This window comes from Microtus oregoni, unplaced genomic scaffold, assembly GCF_018167655.1.
Source record: "Microtus oregoni isolate MIOR12 unplaced genomic scaffold, Mior012 000065F_ref0000479, whole genome shotgun sequence".
NCBI classification, from domain to species: Eukaryota; Metazoa; Chordata; class Mammalia; order Rodentia; family Cricetidae; genus Microtus; species Microtus oregoni.
Genome location: NW_024543875.1, coordinates 3710596 through 3728366, shown reverse-complemented (window position 1 = coordinate 3728366; position 17771 = coordinate 3710596). Strand labels below are relative to the sequence as shown.

General features: G+C 40.9%; 1 protein-coding gene across 1 annotated transcript in view; it reads right to left on the bottom strand.

Moving 5' to 3' along the window:
- Nucleotides 1–13423, bottom strand: part of CUNH18orf63 (chromosome unknown C18orf63 homolog) — a 42422-nt gene extending 28999 nt beyond the window's left edge. The window contains exons 1-7 of the mRNA XM_041640799.1: nucleotides 13290–13423; nucleotides 11727–11805; nucleotides 10301–10357; nucleotides 7014–7125; nucleotides 6465–6506; nucleotides 5027–5103; nucleotides 901–1010 (exon numbers count right to left, since the gene is read on the bottom strand). Coding sequence (XP_041496733.1) covers nucleotides 901–1010; nucleotides 5027–5103; nucleotides 6465–6506; nucleotides 7014–7125; nucleotides 10301–10357; nucleotides 11727–11805; nucleotides 13290–13423 — 611 coding nt within the window. The remainder of the gene's footprint in view (nucleotides 1–900; nucleotides 1011–5026; nucleotides 5104–6464; nucleotides 6507–7013; nucleotides 7126–10300; nucleotides 10358–11726; nucleotides 11806–13289) is intronic.
- Between the last annotated feature and the right edge of the window lie 4348 nt (nucleotides 13424–17771).

Sequence of the window (17771 nt, the reverse complement as noted above, 5' to 3'; positions counted from 1 at the left end):
TATATTTGGTATTAGAATTGTTGTACTGAGAAATTAGATAATTTTACTCTTTATTAAAAGCAAAACCAGCAAAAATGTGAATGCAGAATAAATTATTGTAGTGCTTCAAGAAGGGAGAGTTACAAACTCTGACAAACTGTTCTAGCACTTTTTAGTTTTGTTTTTTATGTATATAAGTGTTCTGCCTACATGAATGTATGTGTACCACATGTGTGCCTGGGGAAGAGGCCAGAAGAAGACACCAGATCCTCTGAAAGTAGTTACAAACAGTTGCAAGCTGCCATGTAGGTGTGGAGAACTGACTGAGGTCCTCTGCGAGAGCAACACGTGTCCTTTACCACCAAAGCCATCTCTCCTGTCCTGCTCCAGTACTTTCTAGTATTATAATTATGTTTTTTAAAAGTTCAAAGGAGTTTACAGTTTTGAACAAAATGTTAAGAAACAAATTATCAAGTATTATAATATTCTGAGTCCACTAGTGATGGTTAATCTTCATTACCAACCCAACTGGATTTAGAATTAAATTAAATTAAGTGTTCTGGCTACAGAACACTTCTAAATGTCTCTGTGACATTTGGAGAAACTCCAGAAAGGACTAACTGAGGGTGAAGTGAAAGCTCTTCCTAACCGTGGGTGGAACTTCTCATAGCCGAGGGCTCATAACAGAAGAGGGGGAAGATAAAGCCTGCCATACCGGCATTCTCCAATTGCTGCTTCTTGGCCTTTGATACAAACTTTGCTGCCCCAAACTGTGATTCCACAATGTGATGCTCTGAACCCTCTAAAGCTGTCAGCCCAGAAAAAACTCCCCTCCCTGAAGTTTCTTCTACTAGATATTGTGGTCACGGTGGTGCAAAATAAGTTCTTACATCGGCTGTGCCTTACAAACTAAAATCTTACCTGGGCAAAACGTAGCACCAGTTGCTTAGAATGGAATGTCTCTCAATGACAGCCTTCTGGTTGGTATAAAAATCCTCTATAACATGCTGAGAAACATCAAACTCCTGCAGCTTTTAAAGGAAACAAGATTTCAACACATAAGTCCTCCAGGAATTTGCCACATAAAAGGAGACATTATGACAATACACACTGACCTTGGTTATGAACGTTTCGGGGATTCACGTCTTTTTGAATCACAACCTAATCAGTGCTGTGACACACCCCCTCTCTGCCACACAGGACACCTCGTAGGCCAGGTTTTCCCTTCCCTTTCATCCAGAGCTTTTGTTTTACGCTTAACTCAGTCAGTTTTGATTATGTCAACTTAGAGAAATTAAATCCCTTCTGAAGGAATCTGTGTGTACATGTTTGTTCATGTGGTCATGTGTGAGTGGGGGCAACCCTGGCAGTCATTCCCTGGGAATATAATCTTTTTTGTTTGCTTTCTGAGACAGGGTCTCACTGGTCTGGAACTCTCGAGTAGGCCGGCCAGCAAGGTGTAGGGGTCTGCTTGTTGCTGTCACGCCAGTGCTGGAATTACAAATAGGTTCCACAATGCCCTTCTCTTGTTAATGTGGGATCTGGTGGATCAACCCAGCAAGCACTAGACCAGATTAGGGAGTCTTCCCAGCCCTGTGTTACACTCCCCCAGATTAGGGAACCTTCCCAGCCCTGTGTTACACATCACCAGATCAGGGAAACTTCCCAGCCCTGCGTTATACTCCCCCAGATCAGGGAACCTTCCCAGTCCTGTGTTACACATCACCAGATCAGGGAACATCCCAGTCCTGTATCACACTTTTAAAAGACCAACTTCTGACAGAGCCGGTGTCACACTCTCCTTTGATATCCCAACCACTTCCTAGACTGCTTTTTTCCTCTTGCTTACATATCCTACCCAGAGAGGATTCCAGCTTCTATACAGACAGTAAATGTTCACAGCTTATAGTTCAGCTGCTCTGAAGAGTCCTATAAGATATTTCTTAAATTTAGACAAAGGGAGGCCTCAAGTAAAAATAAAATATTAGCGGGTAAGGAACACTGAGGATAGAGAGATGTGTGTCGTGATGCCTCACTCCCTACAAAGAGCAAAGCAACTCGGAGGAACAATGCTCTCATTTCATTCATTGCCCACTTCTTTCCAGACCCTAACATAGCTAACACTGCATTGTCTGTAGAAGCCATTAGTACGCTAGTGATGTTACTTAAAGCATGACTTACATTTTGATATTTCAACTCCTATTAGTCAAAGTCTTACACATCTAAGTCTACACCCATTTATTCTAATATCACTTTTCTGAATTCTTATTCCATTCCTTAAGACTACCAAAGTTCCACACCTTCCATGGAGCCATTGGCAATTGTTAACTACTGGGAAAGTAAGGGTCAATATTCATTAAGAATGTGTCCCCTTGCAGTTGACCATACTCCAGTGGAAAAACCACACATCCAGGAATATCTGGAAAGCCCACATTGGTCTTAAAGGGTTTTAAAGAAAAACAAAAAGGGGGATGGAGAGATGGCTTAGAGGTTAAGAGCACTGACTGCTCTTCCAGAGGTCCTGAGTTCAATTCCCAGCAACCACATGGTGGCTCACAGCCATCCATAATGAGATTTGGTGCCCTCTTCTGGCATGCAAGCATACATGGAAGGAATGTTGTATACATAATAAGTAAATAAATCTTTAAAAAAAAAAGGACAAAAAGTTGGGTGAAGAGGGATAGTGGATACGGGAAGACTTGGGGGAGGTGAATCTAATCAAAACATCTTACAAAATTTGAAGCTCTCAAAGAACTTTTGATTTTTTTTTTTGAGACAGGGTTTCTCTGTAGCATTTTGGTTCCTGTCCTGGAACTAGCTCTTGTAGACCAGGCTGGCCTCGAACTCACAGAGATCCGCCTGCCTCTGCCTCCCAAGTGCTGGGATTAAAGGCGTGCGCCACCAGTGCCTGGCTCTCAAAGAACTTTTGAAAGAGAGCAATGGAAACCAGGGAACAGAGGAACTAAGAAAACATCAATATGGAAAGAGATGATAAGATATGTTAGGGACATACAGTAGTGTTGTAGTACTTGTGTGGCTTATGAAAGACCCCAGGTTCTATCCTAAGCAGCAGAAGAAGGAAGAAAAAAAAATAGTAAGAGCAACAAAACTCAGAACTGATAAGGACATAGAATGTCCCATGCAGGACAAGAGGTAACTTTTAAATTTTTTATTCATTTTACATTCCAACCACAGTTCTCCCTCCCACCTCTCCTTCCTCCCCTTCTCCCCCATCTGCTCCTCCCAAAGGGTAAGGCCACTCCTGGGGAACCAACAAGGCCTGTTGCATTAAGCTGAGGCAAGACGAAGCCCCTCCTCCATGCATCAAGGCTAGGCATGACAACCCACCATAGGGAATGGGCTCCGAAAAGCCAGCTCATGCACCAGGAACATATCCTGGTCCCATGCAGGCTCCACAGCTGTTGGTCTAGAGTTCGTGACTCCAATTAGTTGCAAATCAATGAAACTGAACAGTGTGGAAAGAAAAACTCTGAATCGAGACCTTCTGACTACCTTTGATACCCGAGTTTCAATTCTTAGTTCTAACAATAAAATTTATACAAAAATCTGAGATTAAGGGAAACTAAGTAAGTAAGTTCAAAGTGGCACTGTTATTGAATGAAGATCTGAGAGTTTTAATGTGATTCTAAGCCAACTCTGAATGTTTCAGGTGTGCAAACAATGAGTATTTTTGTAAGTGTTCTCATCTTTATGCTGGCTTTTCTTCTGACCTCAACAAAATCTTTGGGAGGAGACACTTTGCACATGTACATATTGATACCCAATAAATGGCTGTCTGTAGAATAAACACAAATTGGCTTTCAGTTGCTTATTTTCCATATAATTAAAATTTCAGGGCAACAGTTTAATATTACATAAAACTTTTGGAACATATCCCTCAGGTGGTCATGTATTCAATTATAATCTGAATGTATCACTTTGAGTCAGTTTACACACATAAATTTAGCATGGATGTCACTGGCTCTGTAATCTCATAGGCAGCGGCACTATTAAGAAGTGTGGTTTTGTTGAAGTGGGTGTGGCCTTGGAGAAAGTGTGTCACTGTGGGGGTGGGCTTTGAGGTTTGTGATGCTCAGGATACCACCCACTTCCTCAGATCATTTCTGTTTCCTCAAGGTTTAGGGCTCTCAACTACTACTCCAGCACTTGTGCGCTTGCATGCCCCATGCTCGCTATCATGATGACAACGGACTGAACCTCTGAAGCTATAAGCGAGCCACCCCAATTAAATGTTCTCCTTATAAGAGTTGCTGTGGTCACGGTGACTCTTCATAGTGATAGAAACCCCAAGACAATGAGTTTTAGGAAACTAGTATAGTTTAACACAGTTTAAATTTGGAGAAATAACTATTATTTAAAAAATATGTATGGATTTTTTAAAAAGAAAATAAGAGCTGAAATACCATTTCTTCTAATAATGATAAACTATCTTTAAAAGTTATTTAAATAAGATCAAAGTTTAGAAAACTACTGGAATTTCTACCTTAGAAGAATAGATTTTAGGTAGTAAGTTGTCTAATTCAAATTAGAAGCCTACAGTCCTAGCACTCAGGAGACAGAGGTAGAAAGATAGCTATAAGTTCAAGGAGCTACAAGTTCAAGGCCAGCAGGGCAGATACCAACTGCTAGAGCTATAAAACGAGACCTTGTTTCAGAATGCCAAAACTAAACAAACAAGAGCAACAAACAACCACTGAGCCCTTTAAAATGCTAGCACCAAACAATGGGCTTCTCCAAGATTTTGATTGATGTGTATATTTGTGCTCGCTTCACAGTAGCCCTTGGTCTCTCCTGTCTATGCTGCCTCCTGCTAGTCCCCTCCAAATACTCCCCTTCTGTTTTCATGTATGTATGTCTGTGTGTATGTATGTATGTCCTGCATATGTGAGAAAACATTGCAATTGCTTTGGTAACAAACCCTTCCAATCAGCTTCTACGTTAAAAATTAAAATCAAACAGTAATAATAGCACACATACACTAAGTGTATTTAAATATAGGAACTTATAGAAATCAAATATTTTGTACCTCAGGCGGTGGCAATCTGATAGTATAGACGTCTACACTCAAACAAACTTGTGTTTCTGTTACGTTGATGTCTAATACTGGAAAAGAATTATCCATGAATTTTCTATAATTAGTATTCTATCATAACATAAAATGAAACATTTTAGTAACACATATTACTTTATCCAACTTATACATTAAGAATTTTTTTACACATATAATAAAGTTTATATAATGAACTGTAGATTTGGCAGCCTACAGATTGCACTTCTAAGACAAAGATAACAAACCATAGGCTATATATGGGAAGGAGGCCCTACGACAGGATGACAGTAGGAGAGATAAGACTTCCTACAGCCTACAGAACACTCAATACCTACTTTCCGCAAACCTGACATCTATTACTAATTCCAGTGAGGTCTCGTACCAGGCTCCTGACTTCAGAAGTAGTCCCTGAAGCTTCTTCCTAAAGACCTTCCTTTCTCTCCTATATAAAGCTGTGCTAATATGGGGGTCATGGGGACCTTGAAAGGAGACAGTATCCGAAGAGGCTCTGGAAGCTTCAGGGATGTTGACGATGCTGCTTCTTGATCAGAGGACCAGTTATAAGGCTGCTCTGACTTTGTAAAACTTTAGCGAGTATGCACTTAAAATATCTGAGGTTTAACAAAGTATGTTACATTTACACAAAAGTAAAAACAATCTTTTGACAGAAGCCCAAGAAATTTTCTCTTCTAAATTGTTATCTCAACTCTCTAGCTAAGGTCTCATGCTAATGAAGCTAAAATTAGGGAACAAACTCACTCATCCAGAGTGAGGTCCTAGCGACTGCCGCTGTCAACTGAATCACGGTTCAGCAGGGCAGTCTGCTCAGCTCCAGTAGCTGGGGGCTATAGATGAGGACTGGGAGACTGGGTCCAAATGATGAAGAACCTGCCATGTCTGGTTACTAATGCCTACTGGAAGCTGATGATCCATCTGTACCTCAGTAGGACTATTTACCAACCTACCTACATTCAAGGCAATACACAGAGCAATCAATTAGATTGGATGTTATAATAAAGTCTGTCTTTGAGATTATTGATGTTCCTTTAGATTATTTTCAGGAGAAAAATAAGATTCTAATAAAAATAAGTTTTGACATAATTAATACAATTTTGATAATATGATTTTGGAAAATATATTAAAATACTTAGAGAATTAAACATCTTCACAATCATTTTCTTAAGTAGAGAAATTAAAATATAACTTTCCTCCCAACTAGGTGAATTTTTTTCTCAAGTAAGTAAATATATGTTTTTAATGAGAAGTAACTTCCTAAGTGAGTTCTGGTTATAATTATGTCTTATTGTCTCCTTGCATATGGTAATCACCAAGACTGTAACAACTCAGCATTGGTTTTTAAACAACTGTTTGTCATCTTAATGCTTTTTCTATTGTTTTGAGCACTTTTACTTACCAACAGCACTTTGCTTTCCCATATGAGAAAGAAAATCTCTTCCTTAAAAAAATTCAAAGAAAATACCATATTATTATAACTCAGAAATAATCATTATTGACAAATATAACCATTTGAAGTGCTATGAAAATTATAAAACAAATTTTTAATGACAGCTCTTAGAAAAATATATAATCACTCAAAAAATACTTGTTCGCTGAAAAGGACCAAGATACTCAATACTTCCTTCAACAATCTATCTCTTGCTATAAAGTAGAAAACCATCAAACTTTAGAAGTAAATTCAAGATGGCCCTTTAGGCCCAACAAAAATGACAATCTGTTTATTTTATCAAATCTTCATAACGTGTTCATTCTTAAGTATCAAGAATTCTACTAATCAAAGCACTTCAAAGCAGCACCAGCAGGGCTCTGCATATTATCCCTGTAGGGAGATGACAGTGGTGTTATTGTAGGCTTGTGTAGGAACTCTTCACTAAAAGGAAGCCACCTTGAAATCAAAAATAGAAGTTCATATAGAATCAGTCCAGTGACTGGCAAGGGAAGTCACCTTGTACCAAGAGATGACCTGTTCTATTCCAGGCTGGAGCAAGTCTTGTGCTGAGGGAATACGAAAGGCAGCTTTGAAGAATTACAGGAATTACTCTTTGTGGAGTCTCCATCTGAGACAAAGAGAGAATATGGGCAAATTAAGAGCAATGCTACATATCTACATATCTATAATGCTACAAACTCAGATACTGTCTGTAGTCTCAGATCAGCCTCCAAAGAACTAAGCAATTCTAGGTAAAAACAACAGTTGTTCCTGTAATTAATACTACTTAGTTATAAGGCTAAAGAATTGAAGAGATGCTCATTTCGAAGCCACCAGTGCGGCACTGTTAACTGTCAAAATTTCTTGCTCAAGTCTAAACCGTACCCAGTCTTTAACCATGCAGCCCGCTCTACACAGAGAAACTCAAGAAAGAATGATATTCTGGTTTGTTTATTTTTTCCACTGTAGTTTAACATTAGAAATGACTAAGTACAAAATTACTCATGCAACCAAGCATTTATCTATATATACAGAGTCAATCTTGAATATAAATGCTTTCATTGCTGACTCCCAAGTAATTGGAATTGGATTTATTTCTCCCATTTGAAGTTTCTAAAGAAACTGGGCAAGTTATTTGAAACAATGCTTCATAAAATACTGGACATTATGGAACAAGGAGGAGGTATTCTCTATAGATGAAAAGTCAACAAGATAAGCCCTGGGAAATCATAGAGCCCATCTTGTGGGCTTTTCCTCTACAGAGGATAACATGTCCCTGGTTTATTGTGTAAAGAGGGGTTTCCAGTCTGTGGTCACGAAAGAGGCAATCTAGAGAGACTCTGTTAGTCTCTGTGAGCTGAAGAGACAGTGCTGAGGGTCCACAGAAGACAAAGAAGCAAGAAAGCCCTTGAGAGGAGGACACTGCAGAGAACAGACTGCAGGCCAGCAGAGTCCCTGGGTTTTTGCTGAGTACGGACCAGTACACACAGGTGAGGAAACCACTGAAGTCAGAATGAAAACCAAGTGGACATGAGCATTGAATACAATCCAGAAAGATCTGCCCTGCACTCTGCAAGAAAGCAAGTGGAGAAGTCAGAGGGCCAAGAATTGTTTGGCAGTATTGATTTCTGGGATGTCCACAATTACAAGTAGAGATTTTGATACCCTGATCCTAATCATTGGCACAAGCAAACAGAAAACAAGAATGTGGTAGATTTTTCATTATCAACCAATGAGACCCAGTTCACATCTATAAAATGCTGAATAGTATAATAAGACCAGAACACAAACTGTTGTCAAGAGGACAAGGAACATTTATTAAATCTATAGTAGTTTATATTCTGGACCCTAAAAAATCAATTTTTTTTAAAATTAAAGCTTTATGAAACATCTTTCTAAATAATAATTGAATGAGAAAGCGTAGCAGAAAGACCCCTGCGAACCATTTGGAAACCTGCAGCCTGTTTGTAGCAGACCTTAGGAAGCACTTGTAACTGAAAAGTTAAAGGGCAGAACTATTTAGAGAACACGTCAAACACTAAACATATCTGTACTAGGCAGGAATGACGTTCTTAACTCAGTGACATCGGACATCATGTTAGGAAGCTAGAAAAAGGAGGGCAAAACAAAACCAAATTAAGTAGAAGAAAATATTATAGACCAAAGCGGTGGGTGTGTATGTGGGGGGAATCAATGAAATACAAAGTAGCAAAACAATAGAGAAAATAAATGAAACCTAACACCCTCCTTAATCCTATCAATGATTGTCAACTCTCTAGCTGGACTGATCAGAGAATTAAGAAAAAGAAAAGAAAAAAATTAAAAAAAGATCACACATATAACCAATGCTGGAAATCAGAAAGGAAGCCAGGCGGTGGTGGCACACACCTTTCTTCCCAGCACTTGGGAGACAGAGGCAGGCAATCTCTGTGAGTTCGAAGCCAGCCTGGTCTACAAGAGCTAGTTCCAGGACAGGCTCCAAAGCTACAGAGAAACCTTGTCTCAAAAAAAAAAAAAAAAAAAAAGAAAAGAAAAGATAAAAGAAAAAGAAATCAGAAAGGAGAAATAACTTAATACTTTATAGCAAAGGAAAATAAGAGAACACCAAAGCAAATTTATTAAAACAAAATCCAAGTTCCAGACAGCCCTATGGATGAATTTCATGAAACATTTAGGGAAGAAATAACAAAATCAGACATGACTTCTTCCAGAAAAGTGTTTTTTTAAGGGAGGTGGTATTTATTTCTTACGATTCCTGGTGGTAGAGATCTTAACTGATCCATAAATATGACGGTTAATCTTAATTGTCAAATTGATTGTTTGAGAAGTGCCAAAGGGGTGAGTAAGACATACATCTGGACGTGTCAGGGGTTTACAGGGAGGACTGGGGGTAGAATCCACTGTGAACGTGGCAGTGCCATCCCCACAGGCTGGAGCTGAGGCTAGGGAGAAGAAAGCCCGAGAGTGCAGACTCTCTCTCTCCCTCCTTCCCTCCCCACCTCAGTGACATTGGCCAACTGCTTTTCTCAGCTAAGCCTCTCACCACAATGTGCCTAACCCTCTGAAGCCAGGACGCACTGCCCCAACACCCATGCCCACTTTCTGCCTTTTAAGTTCACCATTAGTGGAATACAGTCTACAGTTTTGTTTCTCTTGCATATTAGCTATATAATTGTGGCAATAATTCCATCTCTTGGGATTTTGTTGTTTTTCTATGTCAAAATGGAATAAATCCCTCTCTCTTTGTGTCCTTATATAAATTTTTGTGAAAAAATCTTGAAGTCTTTTCACATGTTTAACAACAACTTGTGAGAAAGAGACTCCAAATTTTGTTTGCTGGTTTAGTTTTGGCTATCTATTTATTTTTGACAACTCTACACACACTAGGGTCATCTGGAAAGAGGGAACCTCAACTGAGAAAATGCCTTCATCAGATTGGCAAGTCTGTGGGTCATTTTTAAATTAATGATTGGTGCTGGAATGAGGGCAGCCCAGTGTGGGTGCTGCCACCTCTTGGCAGGTGGTCCTGGTTATGTAAAAACGCGAGTTAAGTGGGCCATGTTACAGACAGGTGAGCTCCTCTATGGTTGGTCATGTCTGTTCTTCAGTTCCTGCCACTCCGTTCCTGTCTGGAATGCCTGCCCTGGCTGCCTGTGGAGAGACCCTGTGGTGTGGAAGGACGAGCCTGATAGACACTTCTCTCCCTAAGTTGCTCTTTAGTTATGGTGTCTACACAGCAACAGACAGCACACCAGGACACTGAGGAAAGAAACAGACTAGATATTATTATTTTAAGCACATACCTTAGCTCCATATTTTTCAACATAGGCATGAAGTCTCCCAGATTTGAAAAACGGTATCTGTAACAGAAAGTCCTTTGTAAAAAGGACTAAACATAGATCTTTAACAAAACACTGTTATACATAAATATTTTAAGTAAAATACAACAAAGGGCACAGATTTTGGCTATCGTTCTATATTTCTATTATATATCCATTTGAAGAAAGAGACTATGAAAACCACTTTTTCCTTGACATAGGATCTGTGACAGGTTCACTGCCAAGGTGAAGTTGCCTGGTATTTGACATATTCTTTTATATTGACATATAAAAGAAAAGGCAAATACATCTCATATAAGTACTTAACAACTTTTAAATATACAAGACATACTTAGATGTGGATGTGGAAAATGAACTAAATAGAAATTTAAATTTAAAAGGTTTCCACCTACTAATGAAAGAAATGTAAGTACTAAAAGAATAGCAGACATTATATGCTAAATGGGCATGGTATCACATTGACATCTAAATACATACATCTATGCCAATAGGTTACGCAGCTCTCAGTACCCTCCAGAGAAGTGTCTTTATGCCAATGGTGATTAATACAGAGACCCTCGGCTAGTCTGTGTGTAGAGAATGAATGGCTAGGAGCAGCTCAGCCCGAAACGGGACAACTATATCATACTGCCTGCCCCTCAGGCTCATGGGACATCACGGAGGAAGGGACAGACAGAACAACCGTAAGAGCCAGAGGTCAGGGAGGACTGGTGTGAAATAGTTTCTTCCATAGCTGACACTCAAATTCCCAGCAACTGTGGTGGCCTGCACGAAATCAAGACAATCAACATTCCCACACGGGTGAGGGAGGGGCACCCAAGGTCCCACAACAAGCTGGAAAGTTACTGAGAGCTGATGGCTGCTAGGGAAGGGTTTGATTCCTGTCAGGGTGACCACTGTGGTGGATGGTTCTACCACCACGCATGCCTGCTCTGATTAGAGTCCGAAGATAATTTTTTAAGAAAGAGTACATGAAGTTGGGAGGAGGAAGAGGTGTGTATGGAAGGATTTGGAGGGGGAAAGGTGTGATGGAAATAAAGGGTATAAATATATGATATTCTCAAAGAATAATAAAAATGTTGATTTACTGAGATGAGAAATTTAAGTATAACTAAAATATTGATCAAAAGCATTGAAGCCCATGCTATCTTATCTATTGTACCATAACATGTTCTGTTCATTAGTGGTCTTTATTTCAGCACTTATATAAGATAAAGCTAAATATTAATTTAGAATCACAAGATAGATTTAAATGTCACACATATCAAGTTAATGGGACATTCACTCAAACTGAAATAGGGGTGGTCAGTCCCCATAAACAATCTTTCATTTCTGCTACCATACTTATTATTATTTATTAATATTGCTTCTAGGAATCAGTGATACTAACCGACATCACTACCCAGATTTGGTTTAATATTCCAGGCACAGGTGCTGTAAGAACATCTTCATACAGCAGTAGCAGCTGCCTGTGGAGAAGGAACACATTATTTTCACACTGAACTTGTCTACTGTCTATACATGTATGCTACTGAAATATTTAGAAACTTCATCGAGCCTCTCACTTTTCTACCTATTTTGTTATTTTTCAAAGAGGTCAGAGGTAACTTGTATTAAGTATGACTAAATTACACCCAAACAGGAAGGCTACAGATTTTCTGATATACTTGGGGATTTAAGATGGGATAGCACTCCAAGACTGTCCTCCCCACTTCTGTCCTTAAGATTTTGTTTTGTTTTGCAACCATCTCACTACATAGTTCAGGATGCCTCTAATTTGAGATTCTTGCTCCTCAGCATCCAGACTGCTGGGATTATGTAAACTCAGTATTACATTCAGCTTTCTCCTAGCAATCTTACAGGCTTTATTCTCCTCTGAGATAGTTATTTAAACACATAAATTTGTCTTGAGTCCTTTGGGTACCTCAAACAGTTAAAGGCATGATACAGTGAGTCCTTAACAATCAGATTTCAGTTGAGCTGTTCCTTAAAGATTATCTTGAGTCAGGAGTTGTAAAATAATTCTTATAGAAACATGTAGACAGAAGTTCCTGTCCCTGGTCCCACAGCTGTTAAATCCCAAAGAAACACACAGAGACTTATATTAATTATAAACTCTTTGGCCTATTATCTCAGGCATATTTTTAACTAGCTCTTATAATTTAAATTAACCCATAATTCGTATCTATGTTTAGCCATGTGGCTTGGAACCTTTTCTCACTGAGGCATTCTCATTGCTTCTGGGGCATCTGGTTGGTAACTCACTCTCCACCTTTCTTCTTCCCTGAATTCTCCTAGTCTGGTGGCCCCACCTATACTTCCTGCCTGGCTACTGGCCAACCAGTGTTTTTTAAACCAATACGAGTGACACATCTTTACAGTGTACAAGAGCATTATCCCACAGTAGAAATATTCTCCGTTGTCATGTTTTGACATAGAAATTTAGAAATTATGTTAATCTTTTTGTATCTTTAAGTGTCTTGTAAAGAGTATATAGCAAATATATATTACTTAGTATATTTGGGGGGAGTCTGATTTAGTTCAAAAACTAAGTCTTGTAAAGAATTAAAATTTATTTTTTTATTTTATGTGCGTTGGTGTTTTGCCTGCATACATGTCGCAGACAGTTGTGAGCTTCCCTGTGGGTGCTGGGAATTGAACTCAGGTCCTCTGGAAGAGCACACAGGGCTTTCAACCACTGAACCATCTCTGCAGTCTTGAAAATTCAAAATTTTTAAAGCTCACAAGAGGTCACAAATATAAAAACTTAACAGTGAGATATTTACCTCAAGCATTTTAACTCCCTTTTAAAATGTAATCTAATATACTTGGATTCATTGCTTTCAAAATAGAGATACAGATTTAGTAGATGTTTTGAAGGAAACCCCCCCTAAAGTAGCTATGATGGGATTTGTAATGTCCAAAGGCTCGGAGAGAAGGCACATGTTTTTACCTGCACATCTTGATCTGTGTACTCCTGATCTCTGTTTCTGCCACGCTGCTACTCAATGTTATCTGGACAGCACAGACTTTGTGTAAGTCTGGGAGTAGGATAAAGAACAGGGATGGCTGCCTCGTCTCATTCATACTTCTGTGCTGACTGTGTTCCAGCAAGCAGGTCCGTCACAGACACACAGCTGTAGAAAAATGCACATCAACAGTTTAACCATAAGGTTTCAGTACTAACTCAGCAGACTGTATTTGATGTCACGTTAGAATAAGAAAATAAAAATGAATTAGTAAACTTTAGACAAAAAGCCAAAAAATCACCATTTCAGCTTCATGGTCTTCTAAATCACTTGTCTTTAGACAGGTTTTATTAAAATATTATTCACCAATGATTATCCAGTTAGAATAAGTTCAATACGTTTGTTTACTATATTCATAGAGCTACACACCTATTAATGGAATAGATTAGAAAGAACACTTTTATTGCTTCTCCCAAGATTCTAAATCTTCAGTTCTACAACACAAATTGAATGGCTAATTTCTGTACTAATAGCTCTAATTTATTAAATGCCTAAGTCTTTTCTATACTTGCTATATGCCTACCATATTGTGTTTAATAATTTCCTTCTACAGATCTTGGCTATCCTTAAAGTTTTATTTAAAAAAAAATGAAATCTTTTCTCTCAAATAATTTTTTTAAAAAAGAAAAGGTTAGCCAAAACATGTCACTGTGTAACCATTAAGTAGATTTCATTTCCACGTAATGACTTGGCTTTAAAACTTGTACTTGGGGGCACATTTTAAAACTGCTAGTTCACAGGCAACCTTTGAAGTGTGTGTTGGGCATTACAGAAAACTGGAACCTCAGAGCAGAGCCGGCTAGGGAAATCCAAGTACCCCAGTGGGAGGTGACTTGGACTCTAGAACGGCAGACTTTACACAAACATACCTTTTCTCTTTAAAGAGAAACCACCAGCCCTGGAATCTGAAGTGTGGGTGGACTTTAGTCTGGTCACATCAACCAAATGCCTTTGGTTGTCGTTTGAGGAATGCTGGCCCTGAACTTTGGCTTGAACAAATCTAACGTACTTAAACCACAGTATTTGAAATTTTCTTCAGTAATATTTCAGTCCTGGGTTCACTTATGCTTCCCATAAATGAGTTCACAATAAGTTTCCTTCCCTCCTTTATTCTCCACTTTCTCAGTGACAGCAATACCTCTGAAGCCCTTAAAAACAAATTTAAGGTACTTCTAGACATTTCTAATGCTCTAAAAATCGAAGTAAATGACATCGTTTTAACAGAATTCTTTTCCTGGCCCTTAAGCTATCCCAGTGCAAAACCAGCACGGGTTGTTTAACTCTGGGGTCTTCAGTGTGGTTCTTAAAGCAGCGCCCCAGTTTTCTCAGGGCGATCATGAAGGTCTCGCTCGACCGGCGATCCTGACCTCCTCCTTCATCTCTTTCCTTGCTTCCTAATGATGTGGCGCCTCTGAGAAGCCCTTCCTGGGGAGGTGAGGAAGGCCAGGCTGGCATCAAAGCCGCCTGCAGCCGGTCCTCTCTTACCTCAGTCTGTCTGTCAGCCTCCGTGCTCTCCTCAGCCTCCGTGCTCTCCTCAGCCTCCGTGCACTCCTCAGTCTCCGTGCTCACCTCAGCCTCGGGGCTCACCTCAGCCTCTCTGTTCACTTCAGCTTCCGTGCTCTCCTCAGCCTCCCTGTTCACTTCAGCCTCCCTGTTCTCCTCAGCCTCCGTGCTCTCCTCAGCCTCCGTGCTCTCCTCAGCCTCCCTGTTCACTTCAGCTTCCGTGCTCTCCTCAGCCTCCGTGCTCTCCTCAGCCTCCCTGTTCACTTCAGCTTCCGTGCTCTCCTCAGCCTCCGTGCTCTCCTCAGCCTCCGTGCTCTCCTCAGCCTCCGTGCTCTCCTCAGTTGGTCCTCGCAGTCCCAGGAGCTATTAGGATGCTTAAGCCCCGTCTTCCCGTCAGAACGTGCTCTCTTCACACCTAGCTCCTGTCAAGTCCCGCGCTCGGACTCCCATCAGGCCCTGCGCTCTGGGCTCCTGGGAGCTCCCATGCTGCCTTGCGCTCCTAGTTCTTCCACGCTCCTGTCACATTGCTGGCTCCCATCAGCCCCCTGATCGCTGCAGGGTCCGCCCTGGGGTCTGGCCCCAGTCGGCCTAGCCCTCCACTCAGCCCAGCAGCTCCCAGCCCACATCCCTGCCGCCCAGCAGGGGGTCCGGAGCTCTCAGAGGCCTGTGCTTCCCAGTGCCACCTATGACCCCTGGCAGCTGCTCCCGCGCAACCTTTGTTCCCCGCGTGCCCTCTGCCGACAGATGCCACGGTGCCTAGGGAGCCGATTTCAGCGTGGCCTTCTGTGTCATATGCCCGGAGGGGTCGGCCCCACCATGCAATACATGCAGTGCCTTCTGTCACCGCCCCAGCATGGCCCATGGGATTTCCTGAGAAAACGAGAGTTTGCTTAGCACCTCGCAGGTCACCCAACCGCCCAAGAGCAAATGGTTCCCGGGCTGTGTGCAAAGGCTGTGTGAAGCCGCAGGCCACCCTGCTGGCTGGGATGTGTGAGCCGCAGTCTGGTGACAGGAACAGTTTCTGCTCAGATTCTGGTTGCCCTCTAAGCAACTGTGGTGATGAGGCTCCACCGCTGTGATACGCTCCTCGCTCCTCGGACTCATTTGACAGGTAGTTATTAAGCACACGCCACACTTAGGTGTTTGCTAGGCGTTTGGCGATGGAGCATTAAACAGCATTTTCTACCACCATAGCAGGACTTACTCGGAGCAGGAAAAGTTACTGATCCTGAAGTGAACTCATTCTTGTCCGACCCACAGAAAAGGAGAGTTGAGAAATCATAAGAGTCGTTGCCTGTCTGCAATCAGTTCTTTCGCAAGATTCCAACGAGCGTTCTCCTTGCAGATACGCAGGTTCCTGTGTCAAAGTTCACCTATAATATTCTTCAAAACTGCAGCAGTTCAGACACGATATGCTTATTAGACCCTTTGTCCAGCAACAGATGCTCCACCAGCGAGCTCACCCTAACTGCTGGTTAAGGCCTCCCACGCTAGTGAATTTTGTGTACCGGTAGATCACCTGGAGTACTTCCGTTTTTCCATCAGATAATCCTTTTCCTCGAGCCTCTTAAATAGGTCATTGTGTGCCATAACTCTGAATGGAAAAAAAAAAATGTGCCTCAGAAGACTTTAGTCTTCTGTGCCTGGCCCTGTTTTAAAATAAGTGATTGTTTTCTAAGCAAAGACAAGCAGTTTATTGGTGATGGCTTTGATTCTGAGGATTGCCTAGAAAATTCCCTAACTCCCGGCCCGAGAGGCACTGTCACCTCTGCGTCCTGGGACTGTCAAGGACCCTGAATGGTTTGCACAGTTATGTTTAGTATCTGGAATTCTCACAGACACAGAAACCCAAGAAATTAAAAGTACACAAATATTACAAATGCCTCCTGACTTCCACAACTGGGACATTGTAATACCATTGAGATTATCAATTCTACGTCTAACCTTGTGCAAAAATATATATACTTTAAGAAGTATTTGCTCTCGATCTCTTCTGTCTCTGTCTTTCTGTCTGTCTCTCTCTTGCTTTCCTTATCAAATAAACTTTTCTGCAAAAAGACTCCAATTTAGATATGAACGGAGGAAAGCTACATCCTATTTGTGTCTTTTGAATATCATATTAATACAGAACAGCTTTTCCTTTCCAGAAATATCTGTCTCTGTCTCTTGTGCATATTTAGTTAAATTTAAACAGTTGTGCATCTACTTAAGAATAAAGCATCTTTCTGTGGTCTGATTATAGAGGTTGCCATGACTTCAAGAGAAGACTCTGCTGGAGGTCATAGGTCATTCAGCAGTCCTAGGGTTTCAAAGAAAAAGGTATATTATGGTTCCCTTGTCAGTTTTTACTAAATCTCAATCATTTGATTTTACCAATAAAGACTTGGGAGTCAGATGCTGTGGTGAAAGAAAGCTTGCTAGCTCAGAGAGGCAGAGATCTCACCCAGCTGACTTCCTCCTAAGGCCCTGTATTATAATATTTCCCATCATTGATAGGGGAAAGATTTTCCCCTTTAATATTACTTAATTCCTTCCTTGAGAACCTTCCAGGTGTCTTCCCAAATCTGATGGCTTCTCAGTTTGTCCACAGCTGGCATGATTGCCCAGACTGTGTGGTTGTGCCATGTGCTGGGACACCAGATATTGTTTTCAGCAAACTCTCAATCGTTTGATTTTACCAATAAAGACTTGGAAGCCAGATGCTGGGGTGAAAGCCTGCTAGCTCAGACGGGGAGAGAAATCACCCATCTGGCCTTCCTTCTCCACTAATGACCCAGAAAAAGACCTTTCTTCTAACACTGTCTCAAACAAGACTCTTCCAACTCAATGTCCTTCCCCTTTCTATGTCCTGCACTCCTGACTCCCTCTTGCTCTCTATGGTTTTCTTCTTGTTCATTTCCTGT